Source organism: Setaria italica, chromosome IV (genome assembly GCF_000263155.2).
Source record: "Setaria italica strain Yugu1 chromosome IV, Setaria_italica_v2.0, whole genome shotgun sequence".
In the NCBI taxonomy this organism is placed as follows: Eukaryota; Viridiplantae; Streptophyta; class Magnoliopsida; order Poales; family Poaceae; genus Setaria; species Setaria italica.
The window spans coordinates 39,620,793-39,648,707 of NC_028453.1; the positions used below are offsets into that span (position 1 = coordinate 39,620,793).

At 48.2% G+C, this 27,915-nt stretch overlaps 5 protein-coding genes across 5 annotated transcripts; 1 reads left to right on the forward strand and 4 right to left on the reverse strand.

Moving 5' to 3' along the window:
* The first annotated feature begins 5,186 nt into the window (after nucleotides 1–5,186).
* LOC101783927 (thaumatin-like protein 1b) lies at nucleotides 5,187–7,080 on the forward strand. The gene is made up of 2 exons (XM_022826212.1): nucleotides 5,187–5,535; nucleotides 5,844–7,080. The coding sequence occupies exons 1-2, from the start codon at nucleotides 5,478–5,480 to the stop codon at nucleotides 6,554–6,556; spliced, it is 771 nt and encodes a 256-aa protein (XP_022681947.1). The 5' UTR covers nucleotides 5,187–5,477; the 3' UTR covers nucleotides 6,557–7,080.
* Nucleotides 7,081–7,579: 499 nt separating this feature from the next.
* Nucleotides 7,580–12,655, reverse strand: LOC101762306 (endoplasmin homolog). Its single transcript, XM_004966410.3, has 15 exons — nucleotides 12,521–12,655; nucleotides 11,609–11,729; nucleotides 11,371–11,524; nucleotides 11,213–11,293; nucleotides 11,006–11,117; nucleotides 10,750–10,876; nucleotides 10,520–10,658; nucleotides 9,959–10,076; nucleotides 9,697–9,878; nucleotides 9,371–9,586; nucleotides 9,122–9,287; nucleotides 8,897–9,035; nucleotides 8,652–8,802; nucleotides 8,098–8,502; nucleotides 7,580–8,005 (listed from the first exon to the last, which is right to left on the reverse strand). The coding sequence occupies exons 1-15, from the start codon at nucleotides 12,585–12,587 to the stop codon at nucleotides 7,760–7,762; spliced, it is 2,424 nt and encodes an 807-aa protein (XP_004966467.1). The 5' UTR covers nucleotides 12,588–12,655; the 3' UTR covers nucleotides 7,580–7,759.
* A 2,269-nt stretch (nucleotides 12,656–14,924) lies between these two features.
* Nucleotides 14,925–17,842, reverse strand: LOC101762708 (basic leucine zipper 23). The gene is made up of 3 exons (XM_004966412.3): nucleotides 17,633–17,842; nucleotides 16,468–17,282; nucleotides 14,925–15,508 (listed from the first exon to the last, which is right to left on the reverse strand). The coding sequence occupies exon 2, from the start codon at nucleotides 17,253–17,255 to the stop codon at nucleotides 16,470–16,472; it is 786 nt and encodes a 261-aa protein (XP_004966469.1). The 5' UTR covers nucleotides 17,256–17,282; nucleotides 17,633–17,842; the 3' UTR covers nucleotides 14,925–15,508; nucleotides 16,468–16,469.
* A 462-nt stretch (nucleotides 17,843–18,304) lies between these two features.
* On the reverse strand, nucleotides 18,305–21,775 carry LOC101763384 (protein EARLY-RESPONSIVE TO DEHYDRATION 7, chloroplastic). Its single transcript, XM_004966413.3, has 4 exons — nucleotides 20,846–21,775; nucleotides 19,958–20,124; nucleotides 18,847–18,931; nucleotides 18,305–18,754 (listed from the first exon to the last, which is right to left on the reverse strand). The coding sequence occupies exons 1-4, from the start codon at nucleotides 21,628–21,630 to the stop codon at nucleotides 18,565–18,567; spliced, it is 1,227 nt and encodes a 408-aa protein (XP_004966470.1). The 5' UTR covers nucleotides 21,631–21,775; the 3' UTR covers nucleotides 18,305–18,564.
* Nucleotides 21,776–22,966: 1,191 nt separating this feature from the next.
* Nucleotides 22,967–27,898, reverse strand: LOC101763793 (leucine-rich repeat receptor-like kinase protein THICK TASSEL DWARF1). Its single transcript, XM_004966414.3, has 2 exons — nucleotides 24,965–27,898; nucleotides 22,967–23,641 (listed from the first exon to the last, which is right to left on the reverse strand). Exons 1-2 carry the CDS (start codon nucleotides 27,702–27,704, stop codon nucleotides 23,277–23,279), a joined length of 3,105 nt encoding a protein of 1,034 aa, XP_004966471.1. The 5' UTR covers nucleotides 27,705–27,898; the 3' UTR covers nucleotides 22,967–23,276.
* Nucleotides 27,899–27,915: the final 17 nt, after the last annotated feature.

The window sequence follows — 27,915 nt, forward strand, 5'->3', positions numbered from 1 at the left end:
TACATATCCCTTGATGTTCTCAGATTATCTATCGGCACAGTTTGTTCAGCAGGTTCTTTGTGGCTTTAAGAAACCCGGAGTGGGTAATTCCCAAATCATCAGGGTTGGAGATTACCATCAACTGAGAAAACCAAAGTGAACAATTATAGTTGTCCAGTCTAAAATGGCATTGAACACATTTCTTGCATGGTCAGATGACTTTTTGTGCATTTTTTGATCAGTTTGCCAGAACCCTCGTGTACATCTGTAGTCTCTGCCCTTGATCACTATAAGCTGATAAAATAATTTGTCTGCCTTAAACACTATAAGCTGATCAAATAATTTGGTGAAGATGGTGCATTTTTAGTTCCATTCTCACGTGCCACATGAATCTGGAGTAGCGGGTAAAGGGTGATGTTGAAGTTCTTCAGCACCGAGAGGAGGTCTGCAACATCAGCAGGTACATTACCATATACAGCTACGCAAAAAATGTTGTTCTCAGCATCATCCGCAACCGCATACATATCTCTTGATGTTCTCAGAGCATCTGCCGGCACCAGTTTGTCCAGAAGGTTCTTTGTGCATTTAAGAAACCTGGAGTGAATAATTCCCGATCATCAGGTTGGAGATTACCATCAACTGAGAAACCAAAGTGAACAAGTAGAGTTGTCCAGTCTAAAATGGCATTGAACACATTTCTTGCGTGGTCAGATGACTTTTTTGTGCATTCTTTGATAAGTTTGCGGAACCCTCGTGTACATTCTGTAGTCTCTGACCTTGATCATTATAAGCTGATCAAATAATTTATCTGCCCTTAATCACTATAAGCTGATCAAATAATTTGGTGAAGATGGTGCATTTTTAGTTCCATTCTCACGTGCCACATGAATCTGGAGTAGCGGGTAAAGGGTGATGTTGAAGTTCTTCAGCACCGAGAGAAGGTCTGCAACATCAGCAGGTACATGACGATATACAGCTACGCAAAAAATGTTGTTGTCAGCAACATCCGCAACCGCATACATATCTCTTGATGTTCTCAGAGCATCTGCCGGCACCAGTTTGTCTAGAAGGTTCTTTGTGCCTTTAAGAAACCCGGAGTGGGTAATTTCTATATCATCAGGTTGGAGATTATCATCAACTGAGAAATCAAAGTGAACAAGTAGAGTTGTCCAGTCTAAAATGGTATTGAACACATTTCTTGCGTGGTCAGATAAATTTTTGTGCATTCTTTGAGCAGTTTGCAGAACCATCGTGTACATTCTGTAGTCTATGCCCTTGATCACTATAAGCTGATCAAATAATTTATCTGCCTTTAATCACTATAAGCTGATCAAATAATTTGGTGAAGATGGTGCATTTTTAGTTCCATTCTCACGTGCCACATGAATCTGGAGTAGCGGGTAAAGGATGATGTTGAAGTTCTTCAGCACCGAGAGAAGGTCTGCAACATCAGCAGTTACATGACCATATACAGCTACATAAAAAATGTTATTCTCAGCAACATCCGCAACCGCATACATATCCCTTGATGTTCTCAGATTATCTATCGGCACCAGTTTGTTCAGCAGGTTCTTTGTGGCTTTAAGAAACCCGGAGTGGGTAATTTCTAAATTATCAGATTGGAGATTACCAACAACTGAGAAACAAAAGTGAACAAGTAGAGTTGTCCAGTCTAAAATGGCATTGAACACATTTCTTGCGTGGTCAGATGACTTTTTTGTGCATTCTTTGATAAGTTTGCGGAACCCTCGTGTACATTCTGTAGTCTCTGACCTTGATCATTATAAGCTGATCAAATAATTTATCTGCCCTTAATCACTATAAGCTGATCAAATAATTTGGTGAATATGGTGCATTTGTAGTTCCATTCTCACGTGCCACATGAATCTAGAGTAGCGGGTAAAGGGTGATGTTGAAGTTCTTCAGCACCGAGAGAAGGTCTGCAACATCAGCAGGTACATGACGATATACAGCTACGCAAAAAATGTTGTTGTCAGCAACATCCGCAACCGCATACATATCCCTTGATGTTCTCAGAGCATCTGTCGGCACCAGGTTGTCCAGAAGGTTCTTTATTCCTTTAAGAAACCCGGAGTGGGTAATTCCCAAATCATCAGGTTGGAGATTACCATCAACTGAGAAACCAAAGTGAACAATTATAGTTGTCCAGTCTAAAATGGCATTGAACACATTTCTTGCATGGTCAGATGACTTTTTGTGCATTCTTTGATCAGTTTGCAGAACCCTCGTGTACATTCTGTAGTCTCTGCCCTTGATCACTATAAGCTGATAAAATAATTTGTCTGCCCTTAAACACTATAAGCTGATCAAATAATTTGGTGAAGATGGTGCATTTTCTAGTTCCATTCTCACGTGCCACATGAATCTGGAGTAGCGGGTAAAGGGTGATGTTGAAGTTCTTCAGCACCGAGAGAAGGTCTGCAACATCAGCAGGTACATGACCATATACAGCTACGCAAAAAATATTGTTCTCAGCAACATCTGCAACCGCATACACATCCCTTGATGTTCTCAGAGCATCTGCCGGCACCAGTTTGTCCAGAAGGTTCTTTGTGCATTTAAGAAACCCGGAGTGAATAATTCCCGATCATCAGGTTGGAGATTACCATCAACTGAGAAACCAAAGTGAACAAGTAGAGTTGTCCATTCTAAAATGGCATTGAACACATTTCTTGCGTGGTCAGATGACTTTTTTGTGCATTCTTTGATAAGTTTGCGGAACCCTCGTGTACATTCTGTAGTCTCTGACCTTGATCATTATAAGCTGATCAAATAATTTATCTGCCCTTAATCACTATAAGTTGATCAAATAATTTGGTGAAGATGGTGCATTTTTAGTTCCATTCTCACGTGCCACATGAATCTGGAGTAGCGGGTAAAGGGTGACGTTGAAGTTCTTCAGCACCGAGAGAAGGTCTGCAACATCAGCAGGTACATGACCATATACAGCTACGCAAAAAATGTTGTTCTCAGCAACATCCGCAACCGCATACATATCTCTTGATGTTCTCAGAGCATCTGCCGGCACCAGTTTGTCCAGAAGGTTCTTTGTGCATTTAAGAAACCCGGAGTGGGTAATTCCCGATCATCAGGTTGGAGATTACCATCAACTGAGAAACCAAAGTGAACAAGTAGAGTTGTCCAGTCTAAAATGGCATTGAACACATTTCTTGCGTGGTCAGATGACTTTTTTGTGCATTCTTTGATAAGTTTGCGGAACCCTCGTGTACATTCTGTAGTCTCTGGCCTTGATCATTATAAGCTGATCAAATAATTTATCTGCCCTTAATCACTATAAGCTGATCAAATAATTTGGTGAAGATGGTGCATTTTCTAGTTCCATTCTCACCTGCCACATGAATCTGGAGTAGCGGGTAAAGGGTGATGTTGAAGTTCTTCAGCACCGAGAGAAGGTCTGCAACATCAGCAGGTACATGACCATATACAGCTACGCAAAAAATATTGTTCTCAGCAAAATCCGCAACCGCGTACATATCCCTTAATGTTTTCAGAGCATCTACCGGTACCAGTTTGTCCAGAAGGTTCTTTGTGCCTTTAAGAAACTTGGAGTGGGTAATTCCCAAATCATCAGGTTGGAGATTACCATCAACTGAGAAACCAAAGTTAACAAGTAGAGTTGTCCAGTCTAAAATGGCATTGAACACATTTCTTGCATGGTCAGATGACTTTTTGTGCATTATTTGATCAGTTTATAGAACCCTCGTGTACATTCTGTGTTCTCTGCCTTTGATCACTATAAGCTGATCAAATAATTTGTCTGCCCTCCATCACTATAAGCTGATCAAATAATTTGATGAAGATGGTGCATTTTTTAGTTCCATTCTCACGTGCCACATGAATCTGGAGTAGCGGGTAAAGGATGATGTTGAAGTTCTTCAGCACCGAGAGAAGGTCTGCAATATCAGCAGGTACATGACGATATACAGCTACGCAAAAAATATTGTTCTCAGCAACATCCGCAACCGTATACATATCCCTTGATATTCTCAGAGCATTTGCCGGCACCAGTTTGTCCAGAAGGTTCTTTGTGCCTTTAAGAAACCCGGAGTGGGTAATTCCCAAATCATCAAGTTGGAGATTACCATCAACTGAGAATAACTTGTCCAACGCAAGACTATAGTTGTCAGGCATTTTTGTTCATTGCTCACCAATGGAGTTGAGATCGTCCACCAACACCTGGAGAACGCAGGTTGATAGCAGGCTGATGAGGACAACGAACACAAGTATGTGAGAAAAACATCACATCCTTTTCATCGCTAGTGTACTAGGATTCCACCGGGCAAAAGCCTCAACGAGTGCACACTGCCAAACTCAAAGAGCATACATCGATGAGGGCCTGGGTTTATGGGATGAAGGGCGAAAAAAGAACACAACTGCCAAACGAAACACTACAGAACAGCTGATAAAACTACGGATTGATAGCATCATTGCCAGTAGCAGCGATTTCTTGCAGACTTGCGTAATATTCCGAAGCCATCGAGGAGATGTAGCCGCTCTGTCCCCTGGTGAGTTCTGGTCAGTGTGTCCAGAGGGAAGACATACAAAAGATCACATTGTTAGAACCATCAACAGGCAAACTAAAAGTATCGCATTAATTTATTTCCAGATGGAATCACATCATGTGTCATGTGGCTTGCAGATTGCTACTAACTCAATGCATTCAATCCACCAAAGATGAGACAAATTTGTCTGCTCTAGACTCAAGTACTCAACAAATGGTATCTACAGCCTCCAGAGTATACTAAAAACGTGATACAAACAAAGAGTTGTAATTGCAATGGACTGATGCATGTATCAAACATGATAGTTACATGAAATATTTCCACTAGTTCAGAAGTATACAACAGATGTCAAATTGACTGCTTGTGCAGGCACCAGAGCAAAGATAAGAACATATGCCAAGCTTCTGCAACTTGGAACCTACAACCAGGCACTGAAGCAGAACCATGAATCCATGAGTCTGCGAGAAAAAGCATAGGTTTCTTTCTCTGGAGCATTACAGTATGATGGTTAAGCTGCTGAAAGATGATTGGTGAAGTCCGATCAATGGCTCTCCACGAGCAGCTGACCTCACCTGAACACAATTTTAACATCGCCATCTCGATCCAACATGCTTAAAAAAAGAACAAGAGCAAGCCTGATGATTCGCTCACCTACTTGCAACTCCCCAGTTTCCCAGAGGCCAGCCAGACTGCCATGTCTGTTTGTTTGTCCTCCTCGATCAGCTCCTGCGATGCAAGCAGCCGTATCGGCAATAAAAATCTCCATGTGCAGCAAATTGGAGCATGGACCTTCCTTGAATGATTCTTGCCCTCTTGGAACCTTCCTAATATTTTTTCTTAATAATTAATAGCTCCGGTTAGGAGTATCTTAGTTACCTTACCTCGTCGTCATGCGATGCATCAACAAACCAAAATTTTGCATCTGTCTGCTTCACCCCTTTGTTCTTCTCCTCCATGGGAGGACCTCTCTCTCTCCTCTCTCTGCTCTGCTGCCTCACATTTCTCCTCCAAGGTGACCAATAAGCTTCACATTGGTGCAAAATCGAGCTTGCATTAATTTGTAATTTTGCATAGCACTAGCATATACTGTTGAGTTCATCTGCATAACATCCAATTTGTTTCATTCTCATGCCAAATCAATTGATCCTTTTTTTCTGTGCCGTTGATCAATCTTTTCTCGTCTTCTCAAAATTTGTGTTAAGAATGTGTTTAGTGTATAATACATGTTTCGGAGTTGCTGCTGCTTACTTTTGGGATTCAGTCATTCAGAGCTAGTGTGTTGTTGCTGTTAACCAATGCACGGTGTGCTGTAATCACCAGGAGCAGCGCCTGCGACGTTCACCATAACCAACAGCTGCGAGTACACGGTGTGGCCAGGCATCCTCTCCAACGCCGGCGCCCCGCCGCCGTCCACGACCGGCTTCGCGCTGCCCCCGGGCCAGACGCTCGCGGCCACCGTCGCCTCCGCGTGGTCCGGCCGCATCTGGGGCCGAACGCTCTGCGCCACGGACTCCTCCTCCGGCGCCTTCGCCTGCGCCACCGCCGACTGCGGCTCGGGCGCCGTCGAGTGCTCCGGCCGCGGCGCCGCGCCGCCGGCCACCCTGGCCGAGTTCACTCTCGCCGGCGGCACCGGCGGGGACGACTTCTACGACGTCAGCCTCGTCGACGGCTTCAACGTGCCCATGCTCGTCGCCCCGCAGGCGCCGGCGGCGGCCAACGGGAGCTGCCAGGACACGGGGTGCCCCGCGGACCTGAACAGGGCGTGCCCCGCTGAGCTACGCGTCGCCGGCGGCGCGGGGGCGCAGACGGTGGCGTGCCGGAGCGCGTGCGAGGCGTTCGCCGAGGCCGTGTACTGCTGCAGCGGCGCGTACGGGTCCCCGGCGGCGTGCGCGCCGACGGCGTACTCGCGGCTCTTCAAGGCCGCGTGCCCGGCCGCCTACAGCTACGCGTACGACGACGCGACGTCGACGTTCACCTGCGCCGCGGCCGGCGGCGGCTACGACGTCGTCTTCTGCCCCGGCACGTCCAGGTAAGCACGGCGCGGCGGGCTGGTTTTCTTCGCACGTCTGTGCATGCACGTATTTTTTTTTCCTTCCCGGCTCGTACGGGCTCGGCACGTTCCGTCTTGCTCGGTTTGGGGTTGGGCGATCGGCACGTCGTTGCCGCGTCCATTGATTCATCGTGGATGGAAGAAGCCGCATGACATGACATGTCACCAGCCCAGGTCGTCACGACAGATCACGGGCGAAGATCAAGATCGATCAAAGTGAAATAACAGGTCGAAATCTGCAACTTGTTTGGGATGACAGGCTGATGACACGTAGTCCAATTGTCAACAATGCGCGATGTTATTTTGTACTTTGTTTGTCGGACCTTCCTCCTCTTTATTAATATAGCAGCAGCTATTCTGCTAGCTCGTTTAAAAAAAATGCGCGATGTTACCCTGTTCATCTGATTGGTGTTTGAAGAAGGATGAGAGGGCCGGCATGGGTTTAGAGACGCCATTAGCCTCGTATGATCCTGATGCTAGGGAGAAATTGTTCGTCCTAGTTTAGCTGCAGCAATCGTTTCAGTTTTCATTTGATTATCACAGTATTCGTTAGCTAATGCTTGGAAGAACCTGATCGATGATGCAGCCTGAAACCCGGCGGGAATCCCGAGGCGGCGGCAGGCCCAACGATGCAGTTCTCCGGAGCAGCAGCAGCAGGCGGCTTGGTGAAGAGCAGGAACGCCGTGGTAGTTGCCCTCCTCGTGCTCATCGTTTCGGCGACATCGGTGTGATTATGCTGCTGGTCTCATTATCCTAGCGTGATTCGGAGTCTCAAAGAGAGGACAAGTGACAGCTTCATGCGCTCGCACACTACTTTCTTCGGAAGAAGAAACGGGATTATAGTTGTAGCTTTCAGAGCTTATTGTTTTTATATTTGATGTTTATCAGACAACCGATTCCTTGGGAGAGAGAATTTTAACCCACTAATTAGACTGAACTAAAGTTTGTATGATCCGGCAGTCAATCGGTCCCTGCTCCCGCACTAGAAGACACGAAGCACACGGGCTGTTCTGGAAGATTTTAACCCACTAATTAGACTGAACTAAAGTTTGTATAGGTACAAACACAGGCAGACAAAAATCCCGTATCACGTTGCATGGGAAAAATGGGCGTCCCTGAGAACCAACACGTTTTCCTAACACCAGGCAGCTAACAACAGACTTTAAGCAACACTTCCGAGCACAGCCTACAGCTCGTCCTTGTCGTATGACGGCTCCGACTCCTCCTCCTTGGCCGGCTCCTTCTCTTCCACCTCCGGCTGCTCCTCGGCCTCGTCCTCCTCCTCCACGGTCGCGTCGGGGCTCAGGTCCAGGCTCTTCTGCACCGACTTGTAGATGCTGGACGCGAACTCCTTGGGGTCGGGGAGGTTGAACCCGCTCTCCATCAGGGCGGTCTGGTACACCAGCCTCGCCGTCTGCTTCAAGCCCTCGCTCTGTTGCCATCAGGTAAAACACGTTAGCCACCATGGTTTTCCTGACATTCTTTGGGGATCAGCAAAAGGCCTTTGGAAGGAGATTATGTTACCTCGGTGTCCTGGGCGACCTTGTCACGGAGCTCCTTGATGATGGGGTGCCTGGGGTTGATCTCCAGCACCCTCTTGCCGCGCATGTACGCCTGCTTGCTCGAGTCGGAGAGGGTCTGCGCCTGCATGATCTTCTCCATGTTGGCGCTCCACCCGTACTTGGAGGTGACGACGACGCAGGGGGTGTCATGCAGCCGGTTGCTGATCTTCACCGAGTCCACGTTCTCGCTCTCCAGGGCCTTCTTCCACCAGTCGGTCAGCTCCTTGAAAGACTCCTTGAGGTCCTTGAGCTTGGAGTCCTTGCCCAGCTTCAGGCCCTCCTTGGAAACGTTCTGGAACTTCTTGTCCTCGTAGTCCATCAGGTATTGCATCAGGTACTCGTCCACTGGGTCAGTGAAGAAGATAACCTGTGAAACAAATACAATTGCAGTATTAATTCACAAACTGTATCCAGGTACGAAACTAAAGTTGACTTATAAAGCAACTATAGGCGACAGAGAGCATGTGATCTGGTTCCCGGATGGACAACTATTTTACATCCAGATCAGCATCATACCTCATAGTTCTTCTTGGTTAGCCTCTCAAGGAACGGAGACTTCTCCAGCTGTTCTTTGCTGCTTCCCGTGATGTAGAAGATGTCTTTCTGCCCTGACTTCATCCTTGAAATGTACTCGTCAAGAGAGGCAAGTTTGCCATCTGACTTGGTACTGAAACAAACAAACAAAAACAAGGTCAGCTTTATTTTGCCTACTACATATAATTAAACTCATAATGAATGGAAAACAGCACTGAAGGATGAACCTTTCAAATCTAAGAAGCTTGGCAAGGCGGTTCCTGTTAGTTGCATCTTCGATGATGCCCAGCTTGATCGATTTGCCAAACTCATTCCAGAACTTGGCATACTGGCCCTTCTTCTCCTCCATTTCACTTTTCTCTTCATCTGATTACAGAAATATTTTTATGAGTACTACAATAGTAAATACAGAGTATGTGACATGGCCATTTATTACAGCAAAGACTCATTACCTGTCTTATCTTTGTTGCTGTACTCATCAGGATCTTCTTCAGCAATTTTCCTAATCATGTCAAGAGCTTTGCGGATCAGTTTCTTCTTGATGGTCTTCAGACTGCTATGTTGTTGAAGCATTTCTCGTGATACATTTAGGGGCAGTGTGTCTGAATCAACAATACCCTAGAGAGAAAAGCACTATAAGATTTAGTCTGCTATGTCAATGAATTGAATACGACAGGTTTTTCTATACAGTAATACAATACCTTCAAAAAGTTGAGATACTTCGGAAGGAGGTCATCAAATTCATCAGAGATAAAAACTCTTCTAACATACAACTTGAGGTTTGACTTGTTATTGTTGTAGTAACTCTCATACAGATCATGTGGAGCCTTCGGAGGAACAAATAGCAAAGCTTTGAACTCAACATCTCCCTCAGCAGTGAAGTGGCTCCATGCCATAGGCTTGTCATCACCGAAGTCCTACAAAAAAATAAGATGGTGAATTCATACAGGGTTTCCTCGACAAGGCGCAACCACTAAGCTTTCTTGAAATTTGTTTGAACCAATCAACTCATTGTTACAGTCTTTACCTTAGCCAGTGAGTGGTAAAACTTTGAGTATTCTTCATCAGTAACCTCCTTGGGGCTACGAAGCCATACAGCCTTCACATCATTCAGAAGCTCCCACTCAGAAGTAGTCTCCTTTATTGTCTTTGTCTTGGGCTTCTTCTCTTCACCTTCCTCTGTCTCTTCCTCATCTGTGGTTTCTGGGGCTGTTAAGACACATGCTGCATTAGCACTTACACATAACATGGCTACCATCAAAGAGAAAAAACATTAACTAAAGACTTACTCGACTCCTCGTCTTCACTTGTTTCCTCCTCGTCAGCTGGCACTTCAACATCAACCTCCTTGGTTGACCACAGATAAATGGGGAAGTTGATGAACTCAGAGTACCTCTTCACCAAATCCTGCAAAACAGAATATTCAAGTTAAACACTTGTAACAACATATCGAAAAATTGCCTTATAAAGTCTAGAACAGATTTGCTTCATCTTATAATGCATGCAGCCCAGCTAGTAAACAGGGAAAAAAGAAATATATATTTCACTTGCCCTCACACAGTAACACGAAAAGTATCCTGTGATTGGTGAATGTGCTTCATTGAATCAGTGCGCTATAAAGATGAAACAACAGACCACCGTGAAACCATGACTTTGCAAAAAGTGTGATTGAAATTCCTAGTTAGCAACATCAATATCTGATAAATAATAATATCAACCAAACTATTACAAGAGTAGCATGGCATTCATGTCCAACTAATAAAAGATGCTGATTCATACTACACAACAAACTAGGTTCACATCATGTATTTGCAGAAGAAGCCAATTAACCCCAATAAAAGTTGTAATACCTTTAGCTTGTCCTCTTCCAAGTACTCCTTGGCCTCATCTCGCAGATGGAGTCTTATCTCAGTTCCACGGCCAAGGGGTTCATTCCATGTATCCTCGGATATAGCAAATGATCCATCAGCCTTTGACTCCCACACATACCTATACAAGTACAACACCATAACAGCTTTAAGAAAATTGCATAAAAAAAGCAAGAGATGTACCAAAAACAATATACAACGGCATGTCTTACTGTTTGTCATCGTTGTGCTTGCTAACCACTTCAACATAGTCAGCAACCAAGTACACAGAATAGAAACCAACACCAAACTGCCCAATCAGATTGAGGTCACCTCCAGACTGCATCTTTTCCACAAAAGCTGCAAGCGTTGCAAGCAATTAACACTTTTTCCTATGGGAAAAAATTAACATTTTCCAAGAGGATAATCCAAGCATATTTGTCAAGACTTGGAGTGCAGTTATCAGTAGAATAGACAAAAAAGCAGTACCTGAAGTCCCAGATTTAGCTATGGTTCCAAGGTTCTTAATCAGATCTTCCTTGGTCATACCAATACCCCTATCCCGAATTGAGAGGATCTTCTTCTCTTTGTCCAACTTAATCTACATGTGCACAGACCAGAGGCCTTAATAATGAATTCTACAGCAAGACATGACCCAAGAGAAAAATAGGCTTTCAAAGTTGCAGTATACTGTACCTGGATTTCAAGCTTAGCAGTGTCACCTTCACCCAGAACCTCCTTATCAGTGAGGGAAAGGAATCTAATCTTATCCAAGGCCTACAAACATGCAGATACCAAAGTTAATTTCGAATATCCACAATGAAGCATAAACACGGGCCAAATGCAATACATACATCAGAGGCATTGGATATGAGCTCCCTCAGGAAGATGTCCTTGTTGCTGTAGAGTGAGTTGATGATGATGTCCATGAGTCTGGACACCTCAGCTTGGAACTCAAACTTTTCAGCCGAGCTCCTGAGAGTCTTCCTAGAGATTGACTCGGCTTCCCTGCACACATCAAAATCACATTGTTTATAAAAATGTTGATAACATGACAGTAACGATCAGCACTGGTCAGAAGGTTGTGCACACCTCTGGGCAACCTCGGCGTCAGTTGACAGGCCATGAGGAACAGCACCAAGCTTCTCCTCTACCTTCGGTGGGTTGGCCAAGTCATCACTGCTCTCCTCAGCATTCACTTGTAGCTTCTTAGCTGCAGTAAAGGCAGGGTCAGACCAAGGTACAATACGCAGGGTCAGACCAACATACAACTTCAAATTTGACGTAATTTTTTCGTATGCAGGTACTATACAGTACAAGGTAACCAGAGCAGAGAATAGACTAGACTGTCCTTTGAATTTACCAAGAATAGCATCATAAAGACAAGTGTAGAAAATCCTCAAAATTACTAATAATAGATGATAGAACACTAGATCGGCCACAGTGAGCAGTAGATTTAACAAAAATAAGGACCGGGTAGGTGAAAACTAAAAATGGATAAAGTTAAAGGTCTAAACCCTATTAGGCTATTAAACCCCCAAGATGGAGTAAACCACGTTATTAACCATGAAAATGTGAAGGGCCCTGTGACGGATCTAAGAACTAGCCAGCAATCTCCAACTACAAACAAACCCTGCCATTACATTAGATCGAAGAGGCCACGGGATCGCCACGCCACATAGCGAAACGTCTAAACGGGAGATCTAGCAGCAAATCGCAATCGAAATTTCTAACAGAGATCGCATCTAGCGGCACAATCGCCTGCTTCAACGAATCTAGAAGATACGAACCACTCTTTTCTGGCGGAATCAGCAGACGATCCATCACATCGGGTGCTTATGCAGACAAATGGCACACAAAAATCTTAGAACTGTGATCTCAGGGGCTGATTGGTGATCGGGTGATATGGAATCCGTCAGCAATCGACTCCAAAACCGCGGGATCGACAAATCGCTACTTAAGTCTACCAAACTGACGCAAAACTCCAAGTGGCGGGGTACATGCCTGGATCGGGGAGGGTCGTGAGGAGGAAGAGGAGCAGCAGCGCGGAGGAGAGCGCCCACTTCCGCATCTTCGCCTCACTCTGCGAAGCCAAACCAGTGATGAGTTCGTTGCGCTGCGCCTCGGAGCCGGAAGCCCTTTTAAACGGCCCGCACCCGGCGACCCGTGCGCCCGGTCCACGCGGGTGGGATCCGGCCACGTGGACGAACGGACGGTGCCGATTGGAGTAATTCCACGTGGCGGGCTGTCACTGGGCGATGCCGCGGGCTTGACGTGGAGCGCGCGCGAGGGGAGGCCTCGGCCGTCCGATGGGGAGATCCACGTGCACGAAGGGCTGGGATCTCGTGCGTGCCTTTAATGGTGGACACGTGGAGCGTTCTGATTGGTCCTGGAGACGTCGATGTGCTGGAAAGTTCGGAGCGGAACGTGTAGTGGATAATCGGTTCAGGAAGGGGAATTGTGGTGGGGCAGGAGCGTGGAGGGTGGGTTAGGGGGTTAGGCCCACAAGTCAGTCAACGGGAGTGACCGGGTCAATGGCCGTGCTTAGAACGCCATTGTGCTGGCCTCTGCTGGGACTTTCGTTGATTCAATTCAACCATGATGCTAGTTCATCGGTCTTCTGATGACATTAATTTTTTTTTCTGACGAATCAGGTGTCATTAGTTACACTTATTGGAGTGCTCGCGTGAAAAATAAACCACTAGCACGAATAATTTCGACTAAAATATGGAGCATATTATATCAGGGAATAGAGATGCAGCAACATCCTAGCCTTTTAGTTCCAAGCAAATTTAAGATAGGCTGGAGGTGAAACCTAACTTAATCATTTATCAAGGTTCAGACACATGAATAATATTTTCTATTACTTCAAATCTCCTTTTATGAGTAGATTTTATTATCTACTCAGTACTTCCATATCAATTTTGGTCTCCACCTTCTTCACGTTTCTGCCGCGCCTTACCTAGAGGTACTCCCTCTGTCCGGGAAAGAATGCAACTATGGGTTGCGTGCCATCAAAAGTAGTTCACGTTTGACCACATTTCTAGTAAATACTATTCATATTTATGACTCCAAATTAATTTATTATAAAAATACATTTCATAATTAACCTAATGGTATTTATTTGATATCATAAGTATTGATACTTTTTTATCTATAATTGATCAAATTTAAGATACAAAACTATGACACTGTACTAGAATTGCAATCTTTTCCGGACGGAGGGAGTAGTATATTTATAGATAGCATGCAATATTTAAGCTTGAATAAAGATTTGCACAAAGAGAAATCAACATGTTACACAATTCCATTACCGAGATTTGATATCAAAAGAAGTTAGCATGTGTACAAAAATCTACTATAATGATCATAGCCATCTGCGCTAGTTCCCTTTCACATTTTTTACGGGTTACTAGAGCAAATAAACACAGCTGCAACCTCGCTAATCCTGGGAAGTCTGTGTTAAACACTCTTCCATACAAGTTTTTTTTTCTGAACTCATTGGCCGCCCTCAATGAATATGAAGACTATAATGGCTGTGTGCAATGTCTAAATCGTGCTTAAGCAGGAATATGAACATTCAGAAATATAATCTTCCAGCCCCAGAAAAAAAGATGGAGGAAGTTTTCAAACTGAAAAAGGCCCTGCACCGAGCCTGTTACTGTCCGGTCGGTGGCCTCAGCATCACAATTCACAAGGGTGCGATATGGAATTGCTGGTGCATCAGAATATGATCAGCGCTAGAGCTACAGACTTCCTGTGCAAGTTCCAACGTTCGCAATACGTTATTTGCTAGGGCAAAATGACAATTTGATCCTAAACTTTACATCGAGGGCCAACTTCACCCTTCAACTTTTGGATTGACCAATTTAGTCTGTCAACTTTCATTTGTTATCAAACTCATCCTTATCCTGATACATGGTTCCAAACTAATACGAAAAGTTCTTTTTACCCTTTGACTCTTTTCTCTCTTCATTTTTCAGCTTTAGAATTACAACAACGTATGATCCAAAATAAATACGAGGATACGTATAATTGTCGACAGAATATGGTATAGCGTACCACGAGTATGTGAGCCTATGTTGACTTTAGAGCATGTGTGCACACATTAAGTTGTATATATACCAAACAAATATGAGTAAATATCAACTTAAATACCAAACAAATATGAGTAAATATTTGTTTAAGTACATATATTTTGCCTATCAAATTTGTATGAGCACATGAAGAATTTTAAAGAGTACGAGTAGATACACTTTTTATAAACCATATCTTGTGTTAGTTCAAAAAATATATTGTTGTGTGTATGTATTAAGGAAGTATGAACACATACATGTTTGACAAGAACTTTTTGCATTAGTCTTATGCAAACATAGAGAACTATGTTAGCACAAGGATGAATTTGACGTTGAAAGACTAAATTGGCCGATCTGCCATTTACTAACGAATGAAATAGTAAAACATTTAAATAATAATCGAATCCATGTACTTTGAATTACGGACATAGCAACAAAGAGACGTGACACCTACACTACACTACACTACACTTTAGATTTCGCGCACGATGCATCTACATAAGATAAGGATTCACACCAAACTTGAGGTCAAGCACAGATGGCGGATTTTAGCTAGTTCAACTCCTTCAGATCCAGTTCAGTTCTGAACTTCATCAGAGAGCATCTGATACTAGCAAAATAAACGATGATGTCCTGTCAGCTTTTGAGCTAACGAACTTGAATCGCCTCAGGCACCATGGAAGCATCATCGGCGACAAACTCACACACATAACAGTTTGAACCAGATGCGGTCCTAAATATAGAAGCTAGCAGTTTATACAGATGTCTTGATGCAGAACGCCAAGACCCAGTAGTCTCTGGAAAGGCGAGGTCATAAACACCACCAGGAGTGTTTATACAGCGTTTCTTGGATGCAGAACGCCAAGACCCAGTAGTCTCTCAAAAGGAGAGACCATACCACCATGACCCAGGAGTCCTGAGAAAGATCAATAGGACATGTGTTACTCGAGTTTGTGCAACATGAAAAAGTCCTAGCAGCAGGAATGGTAGCAAAGAATAAAATGCCACTATGTAGCAGGCTTATTTGCTGCAAATTAGTAAAAAAGAACTATCGAGTGCTAATGTACATATAAACTTATCAAGATAGGATACAATACAAATAAAGGACTGTTTGAAGAATAAGTTACAGTCTCTTGGTTTTAAATGAACAAGTTCCATGGTGAGAGACGAATCAAATTATACCTACAATTTCACTACAGCCCTGCAACTGAAGAATCAAATGGACCTACCACAGAAAGCAATGGACCCAAATGGAACTACATTCAATGACAAATTATACCAGCAAATTTCACTACAATGTCCTGGCAACACAATTCGCACATAACATGGTTCACAGGTGGCAGGTGGGATGTCTACAACGAGGGTATTAGAATTGTAGCAGGAAGCATATCTAGCAAGATGAAACATTTGAAACGAGCAAACACAGATACTAAATTTATAAGCACCAACAAGCACAGATCTATATATAATTCTTTGGTTGTTCAATGCTGTTTGGTATCACGCAATTCACCAAATATGAAACTATCAAAAAACTGCATTGAAAAAAAAATGTCTAACCTACTATACCCCATTTATGATAGCTAATCCTATGTATGGATCAACAAAATATGCACTGGTAATCGCCTTTTAACAGTCAAACTGCTATTTGTCAACCAAAAGAAAACAGGGAACACAATAATCCCTCCCAACACCCCCACCATAAACATGTGCAAGGAAAAAAGGAAACGGTAAAATATAATATGTGTGCTTGTTTAATTATTTGAGTAGTTTTGGCACTTGGAACAATTACTGAACTAAGTACAAAAGATAACGGAAAGCTAGCATGGGAAATAGTATTAACCAGCTGCAGGTGATTTATGGAGGCTAGTGAGTTACCTTCACTTCTTTTCAACATTTGGCAAACACCCAGCAGGTACTGCGTCCATACCCCCACAGACAGGTAGCTTTGTGGATCCAGACTTCGGACTTCCCATGCATTGGATATTCGCAATATCGCAGGCACCTTGACCCAATACTTGAGCATTCATAGCCCCCTGCATTCCAGGATTGCAATACATCTGATCATTGCATCTGAAATCACAGGAGTTGGTAATCTGGGCACCACCAAGGAAGCTTCCCTGGTCAACACTAGACACCAAATCGATGTTCTTGACTGGCCTCTGATAAGGGAAAGCACCAATCTCCCCTTCAATCCTCCCTCTGATATCAACGAGAAGGCAGCGAAGCCTGGCTACCTCCGCCTCAAGCGCGGCGTGATTCTGGAGCTTCTTCATGAGCTGCTGGTTCAAAGCCCTCAAATGGACCACCTCTTCCTCCAACGACGCCGTGTGAGCCTTCTTCTTTTCCCGGTACTTCCTCACCGCGGCCCGGTTACCGGACGGGCGCTTCTTGGAGGCGTTGTTCTCGGACGGCGACTCCGCGGTCTCGGCGGCGTCGGGCGAAGCCGCAACGATCTTGGTGTGGACATGGACGCAGGTGTGGGTGTGCGAATGGTCGTGGACCGGCGGGTTGCAGGTGTGGGTGTGGGTGCAGGCATGGTGCTCGGTATCCTTCAGGATGTCATCAAAGTAGCTGTCCATGGAGCAGCTGCTTGGGGGATCGTTGCCGATGGCCGGGCAAAGGAAGGTGTCAGGGTTCGAGAAATCAAGGTCCCCATCGTCCATTGCTGCAGCTAGCAGTCGAGAACACGCCTGGTAACAGCAGAATCAGATGCTTTAGCACTAAACGAATACTAGAATATTACAGTGGGGTCAAATCAGTACTAACTTAAACTTGGGGCGAATATAAACTGTTGCATGGTGGTTCAGTTAGAAAAAAAAATACAGTACATACTACACAGGCGCAGCATATCAATTCACAACAAAGTGGATACTCAAGCTGCGAGTGTAGAAATTTCGGGCTCAAGAGCGCACAGCATATAAATTTCTGGCACATTGGAGCATGTTGAGAGTAGAAATTTCGGACTGAAGGGCTCATCGCAGCGACGAACGGATTCTATCAACGACGAACGGAAGGAACAAGCGAGGTAGGGATTCCTTACCTAGCAGCGACGGGAGAAGTCAATCCAGGCACCGGGAGGGTCTCCGCCGCGCGCCAGTCCGGCGGGGCGAGGAGGGCGGCGGGCGGCAGCAACGACGAGAGAGGTGAGTGGAAGAGAGGTGGAGTCGTGGGGTAGGGCGTGGGGGGGGAGGGAGGACGGAGTTGGGATTTGGGAAGGATGGATGGATCTGGACGGGGACGTGTTCGGCGCGTTGGGCGGCGGGGAGAGGAAGAGGAATCCCCCGAGCCTACAAGTGCTGGGGGCCCATGGAGCCCAAAATGAGTGGTGGACTCGGTTGGTGAACGTGGACCGTAGGCTCACTTTCACCATGTACTGTATGCAAATCTTTTTTTCTTGGAAAGTGACTGTATGCAAATCATCATGATTGTTACAAAGCCAAGTCGCGATTCCTCTCGAGCTCCCTCGTTGAACAAGTACAATGAGTAGATCTTAGGAATTTCGTGGTGTTTATTACGAGATTTTGCCGTGTATCAGTCAATGCATCCAGCCACGCTAATTTAAGCTCTTTTGGGATTTTGTTTTGTCTTTCCATACGAAACCATCTATTTTTGCCTGACTCCTTCCAATCAGCCGGTGTTTTTTTAGTTTGTGCTGATTGCAGCCTTCACTCTAGTTTTCACATGACATTTCAAACCAGAGCTGACAAACAACTTTGCAAGTGTCTCTGACAGTCCAGGATTCAGTAAGCTTTTAGCACATTGCCATGAAAAGCACACCATCACTTGTAAGGCAGCAAGCTCTTGTTTTCAGCATACAAATTTACAAGCAAACGCTGCTGCTACTGACAGCAGCAGTGCGTCCGACAGTCGTGGCAAAACGGAAGCATTCATAAAAAGCTTGCTTTGGGCCTGAAACATCTTTCGCCTCTCGGTGAACATGCTTCTCATGATCAGTACAGCTACAAAGGTGAACTACTTGCTGCGCTTGGCACGAACTTCAGCAACATTGGCCTTGATGGTCGACTTGGCCAGCGCCGTGGGTTTCAGAACGCTCTTCGGATTCAAGGCCTGCCGGATCTTGAACACGGCCCACGCCGTCCCGATGGCGTGGCCGGCGGCGTCCAGCCCTTCGTTGGTTGCAGCGGCAGCTTTGTCACCGTACCTGCACAACACAGATTCAGAGTCGATAAGGTTGGAAGTGCTTGCTATTCTTGATTGTAGGAAATGAATTTGCGGTAGAGAATAGCACAGTACTTGTGAGATACGAGCCCGGTCGTCACAGTTGATGATGTGGACAGAACATTCTTCCCAGACACTTCTACGGCGTCACAGATCTTCCCTGTACAACACCAGCACAAGAAATGTCAGCGAAACAGAGCAGATGAAGAACAAAACGAATATGTAACAAAGCACGTCAAAGTCACGGTTCAGTCAGGACTACATGGCTGAAACTTCTTGTGCTACAACCAAAACTAATTTTTAGCTGCATGGGACACAAAGATCAGTTGAAATTAACAACTTTTTCCTGAATTTGAACTTATTATTATCCTATCATGAAGCATGGTGACAAGGAGAGAATTCAGAGCATTCAGAGTAAAAATAGCCAAATTCCATCTGCGAAGGGAATGATGATGTTGACTACAGAACATCACCAGTGTATGGCTGTATTGAAACCAACACACACTTGCTGTGAGTCCATTAACACAAGATTTTAGCAGCTGATCAGTATCACCAAATATGAACAAGCATCAGCTGATTCACCATTTGAAGTAGAGAACTGCAAAATGACTACTGCTGTGTGGATGAAAAAATGGTTGAAATACACGGACAGCAACAACGGCCACTTGACTTCCGAAATCAAGTTATCCTTACACTACTGCACTTCATACCAGTGAGATTTCTGTCCATAAAACCACATTGTGAATTTGTGACCTAGATAAGACCACTAAGGGGCACACAAGGCATCCTTCCGTTCGCTACTTATTGAGAGACAAAGTAGTAAGGCTTTACCCACACATCCAGACTAGAGATAGCTCAACAAAAAAATAATTTATGCTGTCATATGAGACAAATGCTTTCTAGGTAAAATAAGCAAAGTTCAGAACAATGATAGTTTGTTTAACTTATGCTAGGCGGGTATCGTCTTTGCATCAATATAAAATTGCCATGGAATTAGGGATGCAAGTTTTGCTTTCTCCCAGGACTCATTTAATTGAACTAATCCAGATTTTAAAAGTGACCCAGAAGTACCCATTGATGTTACCACTTGCATCCCTACATGGAATAGATCAATAGTGCCACACAGACACCTGATCTTACCGCAAATGTTGATACAGATAAAACTGACACAGTAAACAACACGTACCAAATCCATCAAGTGAAGCAAGAACAATTTCTCCAGGCAATAGGTTGAAAAACTTCTTGCCAGCTTTCGAGTTGGCAAATGAGCTTGTGAAATAGCCAGTGACCTTCACAACTCCGGATAAAATTCCAGTTGCCACTTTCTCAGACATTTGGGTCACCTTCTTGGCCCTGCAAGCAATTGTAAGCATGAATCTTTTTTTAAAAGAAGCAAGCAGCTTAAAATCTGTCTTAAATCTTAGAGCTCAGAGAGAGAATTCTCACATAATATGCCCAAACTATTGGTGTCCAATTTTTAAAAAGAAATGTAAAATTATCCAAACCTGTAAAGATATCCAGAAATGAGATAATACACTACTGATATGCTGATACTGGTGACTTTTCATTTTGAAAATGCTCACGATACAAGTTTAACTCCTATATTAATAGGCTATACACTTATACAGTATCATGCTAACATTTTGTCTCGGACACTACACTACTCTGCCAAGCCATTACAAGTTCAGAAACAACATTTCCATTTGAACATCATATTGATGGCCAGCGGTTTAGTCCATTTGCAAAACCCCCTCCAAAATACAAATTGCTATGCCAATTTCATTGGGTATCACTGCAGAAATTTTATGGAATTAACAGCCTTTTCTATCTATATGACAAAAACAAGGAATCAAGCTATATCTAGAATACACCATACCGAAATGCTTAATCAAGAGCTTGGTTGGTGGCCACCAAAAGCCACGCCACAATCTGTGGCGGCAAAAAAGACCGCCACATCCGCCACAATCTGTGGCGTGGCTTTTCATGGCCAGCAACCAAGCACGCCCGCATCATGAATACTGCACAGATATAGCAGAAGGACATTTGATATGGAAACAACAGGGACAGGCATTACCTTTTGATCCGCCTGAGCATCTCGGGGCTGACCTCGGCGTTGGCGTCGCCAGGCTGCATCCTCTTCCTGAGGACCTCATTTCCCCAACGGAGCCTGTCCACCGTCACCTCCCCGCACCAGAGTATCCCCTTGGCCAGGTGCTCGGCGCCCGTGGCGATGGCCCTCGCCACCTTCCCGCCGTACTCCTCCACATTTGGCGCCACCGCCGTCCAGTACGCCGCGGCCTCGACCTCGTCGCGCACCCTGCTCTCCAACTCCTTGGTCCCAACCACGGAGTGGACGGAGAAGCTGGTGTACGTGGCGAGGAGGCCGTCGAGGCGCGCGTCGGGGTGGGAGAGCGTGAGGCCGTAGTGGAGCGGGTCAGGGTTGGGGTCGTCGGCGGAGACCGGCACGGTGAGGGAGAATGAGTAGTGGCAGGGGTCGAGCTTGACCGCGGCGACGTCCCGCGCGAGCGGCCACTGTACCGGGTCCAGGAGCGCGATGGCGGCGAGGTTGGTGTCGCCGGAGCGGATGCGGAGGAGGGAGAGGTCGCCGGCGGCGAGCGGGTGGCTCCGGCTGCGGTCGATGAGGTGGAGCTGCGCGCCGGGGATCCGGAGGAGGACGTCCTCGGACGGCGGGGGCCCGGTGTCCTCGCCCGCGGTCGGCGACGAGACGGGCCCTATCTCGACGGGCGCGAGGTCGGCCATGGTGAGTGTCGGGTACAGCGGCGGCGCGGAGGGGGCGGGCCAAGGGTTGTTAGGGTTCGCGGAGGAGGAGGAGCATGAGTAACCGTGCGGTGATGCCATGGGGATTGCGTCGGCGGGAGGGATTTATAGCTCGCCGGAGGAGGAAGAGCCGTGGGGAACGCGGCGACGGCGCTCCGGCGACGTGGCGCTTGTATAGGGGCGCTCCGGCCGCGTACGTGGCGACGGGGTCGATGGGAGGGAAGGGTGGGGTCCACGCGGTTGAGGAGGATGGGCCCCCGTGCTGCGGTTGGGGTGGTTAGCTACTTGAAGGGGACGCGCTCCGCTGTCGATGACTTGTGGGGCCGAATGTGCTTGTCCCTGGGGTTCCAGCCTTGCTGTGGGCCTACCTGTCGGTGAGTGGTTACCGGTAAGTTTCGTTGAGGGTTGGGAGGCGTGCAAGGCAGGACCGCCCCACGTGGAGACTCGATCTCCAATAGCAGCAGTGGACTGTTTCTATCTTTCTGACGAGTGGGCCATGGATGCAGTCTAACGTACGCGTGAGCGTGACTCTGGTCGGCGCCAGGTCATGGAGGTTTTTTCCTCCTGGAGGAAGCAACTTTGAGGCCAAGGCCCAAGAGGCCGATAGCATCTTTCTTTTCCTTGCGCGAGGCCAAAGCCCAAGCGGAAGTGTCCTCCCTAGGAATTTTTTTTATTTTTTTATTTTTTATTTTAGTGTTGCAAAAATATATATCCTAATAAAAAATATTTACCACGCTTGTCGCACGTTGACGCCCAAAGCTGAGCTCCATGTGAAGTTCTGAAGTGGAGCAGCTCCACCCGGAGTTGGAGCCATGCCAAACAGGACCATAGTATTTGTTTTTCTTTCTTTTTCGTTGGTCTGCTGTCAGGTCAGCTTGTCTACAAAGTTACTGTATTTTACTATGATCTGGACTTATTTTCGGCAGGCCATGGAGATGCCCAGCCCATTTCGTCTCCCACGATAACATTCTGATTCCTACTTCTTTTACACCTTGCATCTATCATGCCTTTAAACTTTCATCACAACATCACCTCCTTTCGCTTGGAAAAAAAGAAAAAGAAAATCAAACATCTCTCTCAAAAACTGAAGAAAACGGAAGAACTTTTACAAGAAGCCATCTCGAATAACCAAAGCGGCGGCAGGCAGGGAATATATGCCGTCTCAGTTGCATGGGCAATGAGCAACGACGCACCGAAACAGATCATCCATTACAGGCCCGAGTCAGGTCAGATAAGCGAAAGCAGAATAAAGACGATCGAAAAAGACTTTGGTAGCTCAGGCTCAGATGCGGTTCTGCAGCCATCCACTGATGGATGCATGCGCGCCACGATACTGACCACCACCTTTGGTACAAACATTCGATTCGTTTGTCTTTTGGGATTCCGTCCTCAAGTTTCGAAACGAAAAGATAGAACATGACAAGGAATTGTGATTGCTTTAAATGATCATGGAGATATTTCAACTTCAACTTTACTATATGCACATATTCATCCAATTCAGCCATTGGGATAGGATAGCCAATGGCATTGTTGCGACAAGAACGCTAGCTAACCTGCACCTTCCAGGCCTAGGAGTAGCCATCATCCACCTGCTGGTTGTTATTCTACACATAATCCATCGCAAGCACCAGGCAAAAACCCAAAATTAGCGGCTAAGCGCGTACATTAACCAACCCCAAACCATCCATACCGTTCGTTGATCGGAGGGCTAAAGCCGGGTTCAGCAGTCAGAAGGCGTGGAGCTCGTCGCCGGGCTGTAGCTGGGCCGCGGCGGAGTTGGAGAGCATGTGCACGACCTCGCGCATGGTGGGCCGGGCCGTGCTGGCCTCCTCCACGCACGCCATGGCCACCTTGTACAGGTCCACGACCAGCGCCACCGGCTCCGGGGCCAGCCGGCGGTCGGCCACCGCCAGCACCGCCGCCGCGTCCGACGTGTCCGGGAGCTCCGCCGTCACCTTCCGGACCCAGTGCACGATGTCCACGCCGTCGCCGAAGCTGCCGACGGGGCGCCGACCCGTGATGAGCTCCAGCAGCACCACGCCGAAGCTGTACACGTCGCTCTTCTCGTCCACGCGGAGGGTGTAGGCATACTCTGCAAAGCAAGAGGATGATAAGGGTGATGGATCAATAACATTTCATCATTTGAAGAAATTAGTACAATTTCCTATGAGCAGGTGCTGATTTCAATTTACTATTGTCCAACACTCCAAATCTCCCTACCCATCCATGGAGATCAGACTCACTCCAAAGATAAGGGAACAAAATTACTGCAGGAGCAACAATGAACAAAAGCCGACAGATTTATGAGGGGATCTGACAAAGTCAAGACATGGGCAGATCTGCTCCAGGCATGGAGCAGCAATGGAGAGAAGCTCTTCATCTCTGTCGGATCAATTTGCCCAAAGGCCCACAAGGCTATAAACAACAAAACAAATGAACAGCACAAGCACTGCACCAGAATGCCCAATCCTGAATCCTCTAATCCAAAGGCAGGGTTTGTCTTACAGCTAGTGTCCCCCCATTGACCTCTCAGATGGCAACAAGATCTGCTTCTAGGACATGCCAAATCCACGCTAGAATCCAAGAAACAGAGGTGGAACATGACACTGATTATATTAATCGCTGTCTGTTTATCAGCAGTGCTACAGTCTACTACAGTCATGCATTGCAAGAATGCAAGTTGCAACAGCAAGATGTGGTAGTGTACAGTGTACTATGATGTGACTCTGGAAAAGTTTCCGTTTCATTTTTGATCCGAGGCACGCAGCTTTTGTCATCTCTCCAGTTGACTATATGGGTGTTTGGATACCAAGGGCTAAACTTTAGCCCTATCACGTCGGATGTTCGGATGCTAATTAGGAGGATTAAACATGAGCTAATTACAAAACTAATAGCAGAACCCCTAGGCTAAATCACGAGACGAATCTATTAAGCCTAATTAATCCATCATTAGCGAATGGTTACTGTAACACCACATTGTCAAATCATGGACTAATTAGGTTTAATAGATTCGTCTCACGATTTAGCCTAGGAGTTGTGCAATTAGTTTTGTAATTAAACTACGTTTAATACTTCTAATTAGTGTCCAAACATACGATGTGACAGGGGCTAAAATTTAGCCCCTATCTTCCAAACACCCCCTCCAGTGGCTAAAAGTTATGCAGAATGCCAGAATGCTAGTACAAACAGCGTGCAAGCAGTACAGGCCCCTCCAGTGGTAAAGCAAGAGTTGCAGTTTTTATTACGTACTCCTAAAATTTGTCCCATTCACTACTCGAGCACAGAAAAGATTGCAATTTTTCATCGGGTAAAGCAGACTATCGAACATCAAAGATTGATTTTTTAGTGTTTTTGTATCCCTTTGTGCAGTGCAAGTGCATGGCTCTGCAGCAAGTTCCAGAGAAGGCTGGTTCACCTGGCGCGATGTAGCCGTAGGATCCGGCGATGGCAGACATGCACTCGGAGGTTGCGCCGCCGCCTCCGCCGCCGAGGAACTTGGCTAGGCCGAAGTCGGCGACGTGCGCCTCGAAGGCGGAGTCGAGCAGGATGTTGTTGGACTTGACATCGCGGTGGATGATCCTGGGCGCGCAGTCGTGGTGGAGGTAGCAGAGCCCGCACGCCGCCTCCGCTGCGACGCGCGCCCTGGCCTCCCACCCGAGGTGGCCGCCCTTGCCGCCGTGCAGCATCTCGCCGAGGGACCCGTTGGGCATGTACTCGTAGAGCAGCAGGTTGGCCTCCCTGTTGGAGACGAAGCCCAGCAGCCGCACGATGTTGCGGTGCCGGATGCGCCCCAGCGTCGTCACCTCCGCCGTGAACCCGCGGTCGTGGTCGCCGCAGCCCCGCCCGACGAGCCGCTTGATCGCCAGCTCCGTCCCGCCGTGCGTCACGCCGTGGTACACGATCCCGGCGCCACCCTTGCCGATGATGTTGTCCTCCCGAAGGCACTCCACCACGTCGTCCGCCGAGAAGTCCAGCTTCTGAAACGCGGTCATCTTCCAGGCCCCCGACCGCCGCCGCGCCGCCTCCCGCCACGCCTCGCACCCCTTCCTCGCGCCGAGGAACGCCATGATCAGGAAGGCGAACACGACGACGAGCCACACCAGCATCTTCTTCGAGTCCCACCGCCGCAGGGAGAACGGCGAGCCCGAGCCGCCGGCGGAAGGAGGGCAGGCGTCGGCGAAGGGGGCGCCGCACAGGCCGGGGTTGCCGGCGAACGAGCTCTCGTTGAACACCAAGAACTGGCCCTGCATCGGCACGGGGCCCGACAGCAGGTTGTAGGAGACGTCCAGCGTGGTGAGGCTCGTCATGTTGGGCATCGCCGGCGGGAGCTCGCCGGACAGCCTGTTCCTGGACACGTTCAGCGTGCACAGGATCTTGAGCGACGTGATGGCGTCCGGTATCTCGCCGGTGAGGTCGTTCCGGCTGAGGTCGATGGCGCCGATGGAGCCGCACCCCATGAGCTCCAGCGGGATGCCTCCGGTGAGCGCGTTGCCGCTGACGTTGAGCCTGGTGAGGTTCCTGAGCTTGCCGATCTCCGGCGGCAAGGGCCCGGAGAAGTTGTTCGACTCGAGGGACAGCGTCTGCAGCGCAGGGAGGTTGCCGATAGACGGCGGAATGCGGCCGCCGATCCCGTTGTTCCCTAGCATCAGCATGGTCATCTTGTCGCCGCCGATCAGGTCCGGGAGCTCGCCGGTGAGCAGGTTATCGGTGAGCTCCACCATGTCCGCCTTGGGGAGGTAGAAGAGCCCAGCCGGCACGGGGCCGGTGAGGAAGTTCTTGCCCAGGCGAACGCGCTTGAGCGTCTTGCAGTCGCCGAGGGAGTCGGGGATGTTGCCGAAGAAGCCGTTCTCCATGAGCACGAGCATCTCGAGCTTCCGCCCCGCGCAGAGGTCCGGCGGTATGGTGCCGGTGAGGTGGTTGCCGGTGACGTCGAGGTTCTTGAGGCGGCCGTTCCTGCCGAGCGCGGCCGGGAGGTGTCCGGTGAGGTTGTTGTCCCACACCTGCAGCACCTCGAGATGCAGGAAGCCGCCGAGGAACTCCGGTATCTCGCCGCGGAGGTGGTTCCGGAAGAGGTTGAGGAGCTTGAGGCTGCCGGCGAGGTTGGCGAAGCTGCTGGGTATCTCACCGGACAGCTCGTTGATGGAGAGGTCTAGCGACTGGAGGCTGGTGAGGTCGCCGAGCTCCGGCGGTATCTCGCCGGTGAGCTGGTTGATGGAGAGGAAGAGCGTGTCGAGCTGGGTGAGCCGCGCGAGCTCCGGCGGGACGGGGCCCGTGAGGTTGCAGCTGCTGATGTCGAGGCGTACGAGCGAGCGGAGGTCACCGAACTCGGGCGGGACGCCGCCGGTGTACTGGTTGTAGTAGCCGATGTACATCTCCCGGAGCCGCGTCAGGCGGCCGAGCGAGGGGGGCACCCGGCCGGTGAGCCAGTTGCCGTTGAGACCCAGGTACTGGAGCGCGGCGAGGTCGCCGAATGAGTCCGGGATGGAGCCGTTGAAGTAGTTGCCGCCGAGGTGGAGGTAGCGGAGTCCGGCGTGGCGCGGGCCGAACGGTGGGAGCGGGCCGGAGAGGTTGTTGTTGTACATGTCGATGAGCTCGAGGACGGGGAAGTAGGGCTGCTCGTCGGAGGAGGAGGGGGCAGCAGGCGCCGGGAACGTGCCGGTGAGGTTGTTGTTTGAGAGGTTGAGGTGGCGGAGCGCGGGCATGGAGGCGAGCGACGGCGGGACGCGGCCGGGGAGGGAGCATGCGGCGACGGTGAGGTTGGCGAGCGCGTCGAGCAGCGCGACCTCGGGCGGGAGCGTGCCGCCGTGGAGCGGGACGGCGGTGAGGTTGATGGCGACGACGCGGGACGTGGCGGGGTCGCAGGTGACGCCCGAGAAGGCGCAGTGCGCGGGCGGGGACGCGGCCGGGTCCCAGTCGGCGAGCGCGCGGGGGGTTGGGAGAGATGAGGTGGTGGAAGGGACGAGCGCCGCCTTGAGCCTGGCTAGCGCGTAGGCGTCCCGCTCCGGCGAGGCGGAGGCGGAGGCGGGAAGGAGGAGGAAGAGGAGGAGGACGGGAAGCGGGAGTGGGGGAGGCATCGTGGCTGCGGGTGCGGCGCGGTGGCGAGCGGGACGTGGGGATAAAAGGTGGGAGGCGGTGGTGGAGGAGGGAATGAGCATATGGAATCCCCTCTCCACTGTCTCCACCGGCGGCCGAGCTCAGCCGGCGAATCCAGCGGCCATGCTCTATGGGTTTAGGCAATGGCAAGTGATCTCTTGCTCTTGGGTTGGCTTCCCTGGTTGCCTACCAAAATGTTGGCAAGGCCGGCCTGTTCTGTTCAGGATACGTTGCCGATGCCGGGTCAAAGGCCGGGACAGGAGGGAGAGGAAG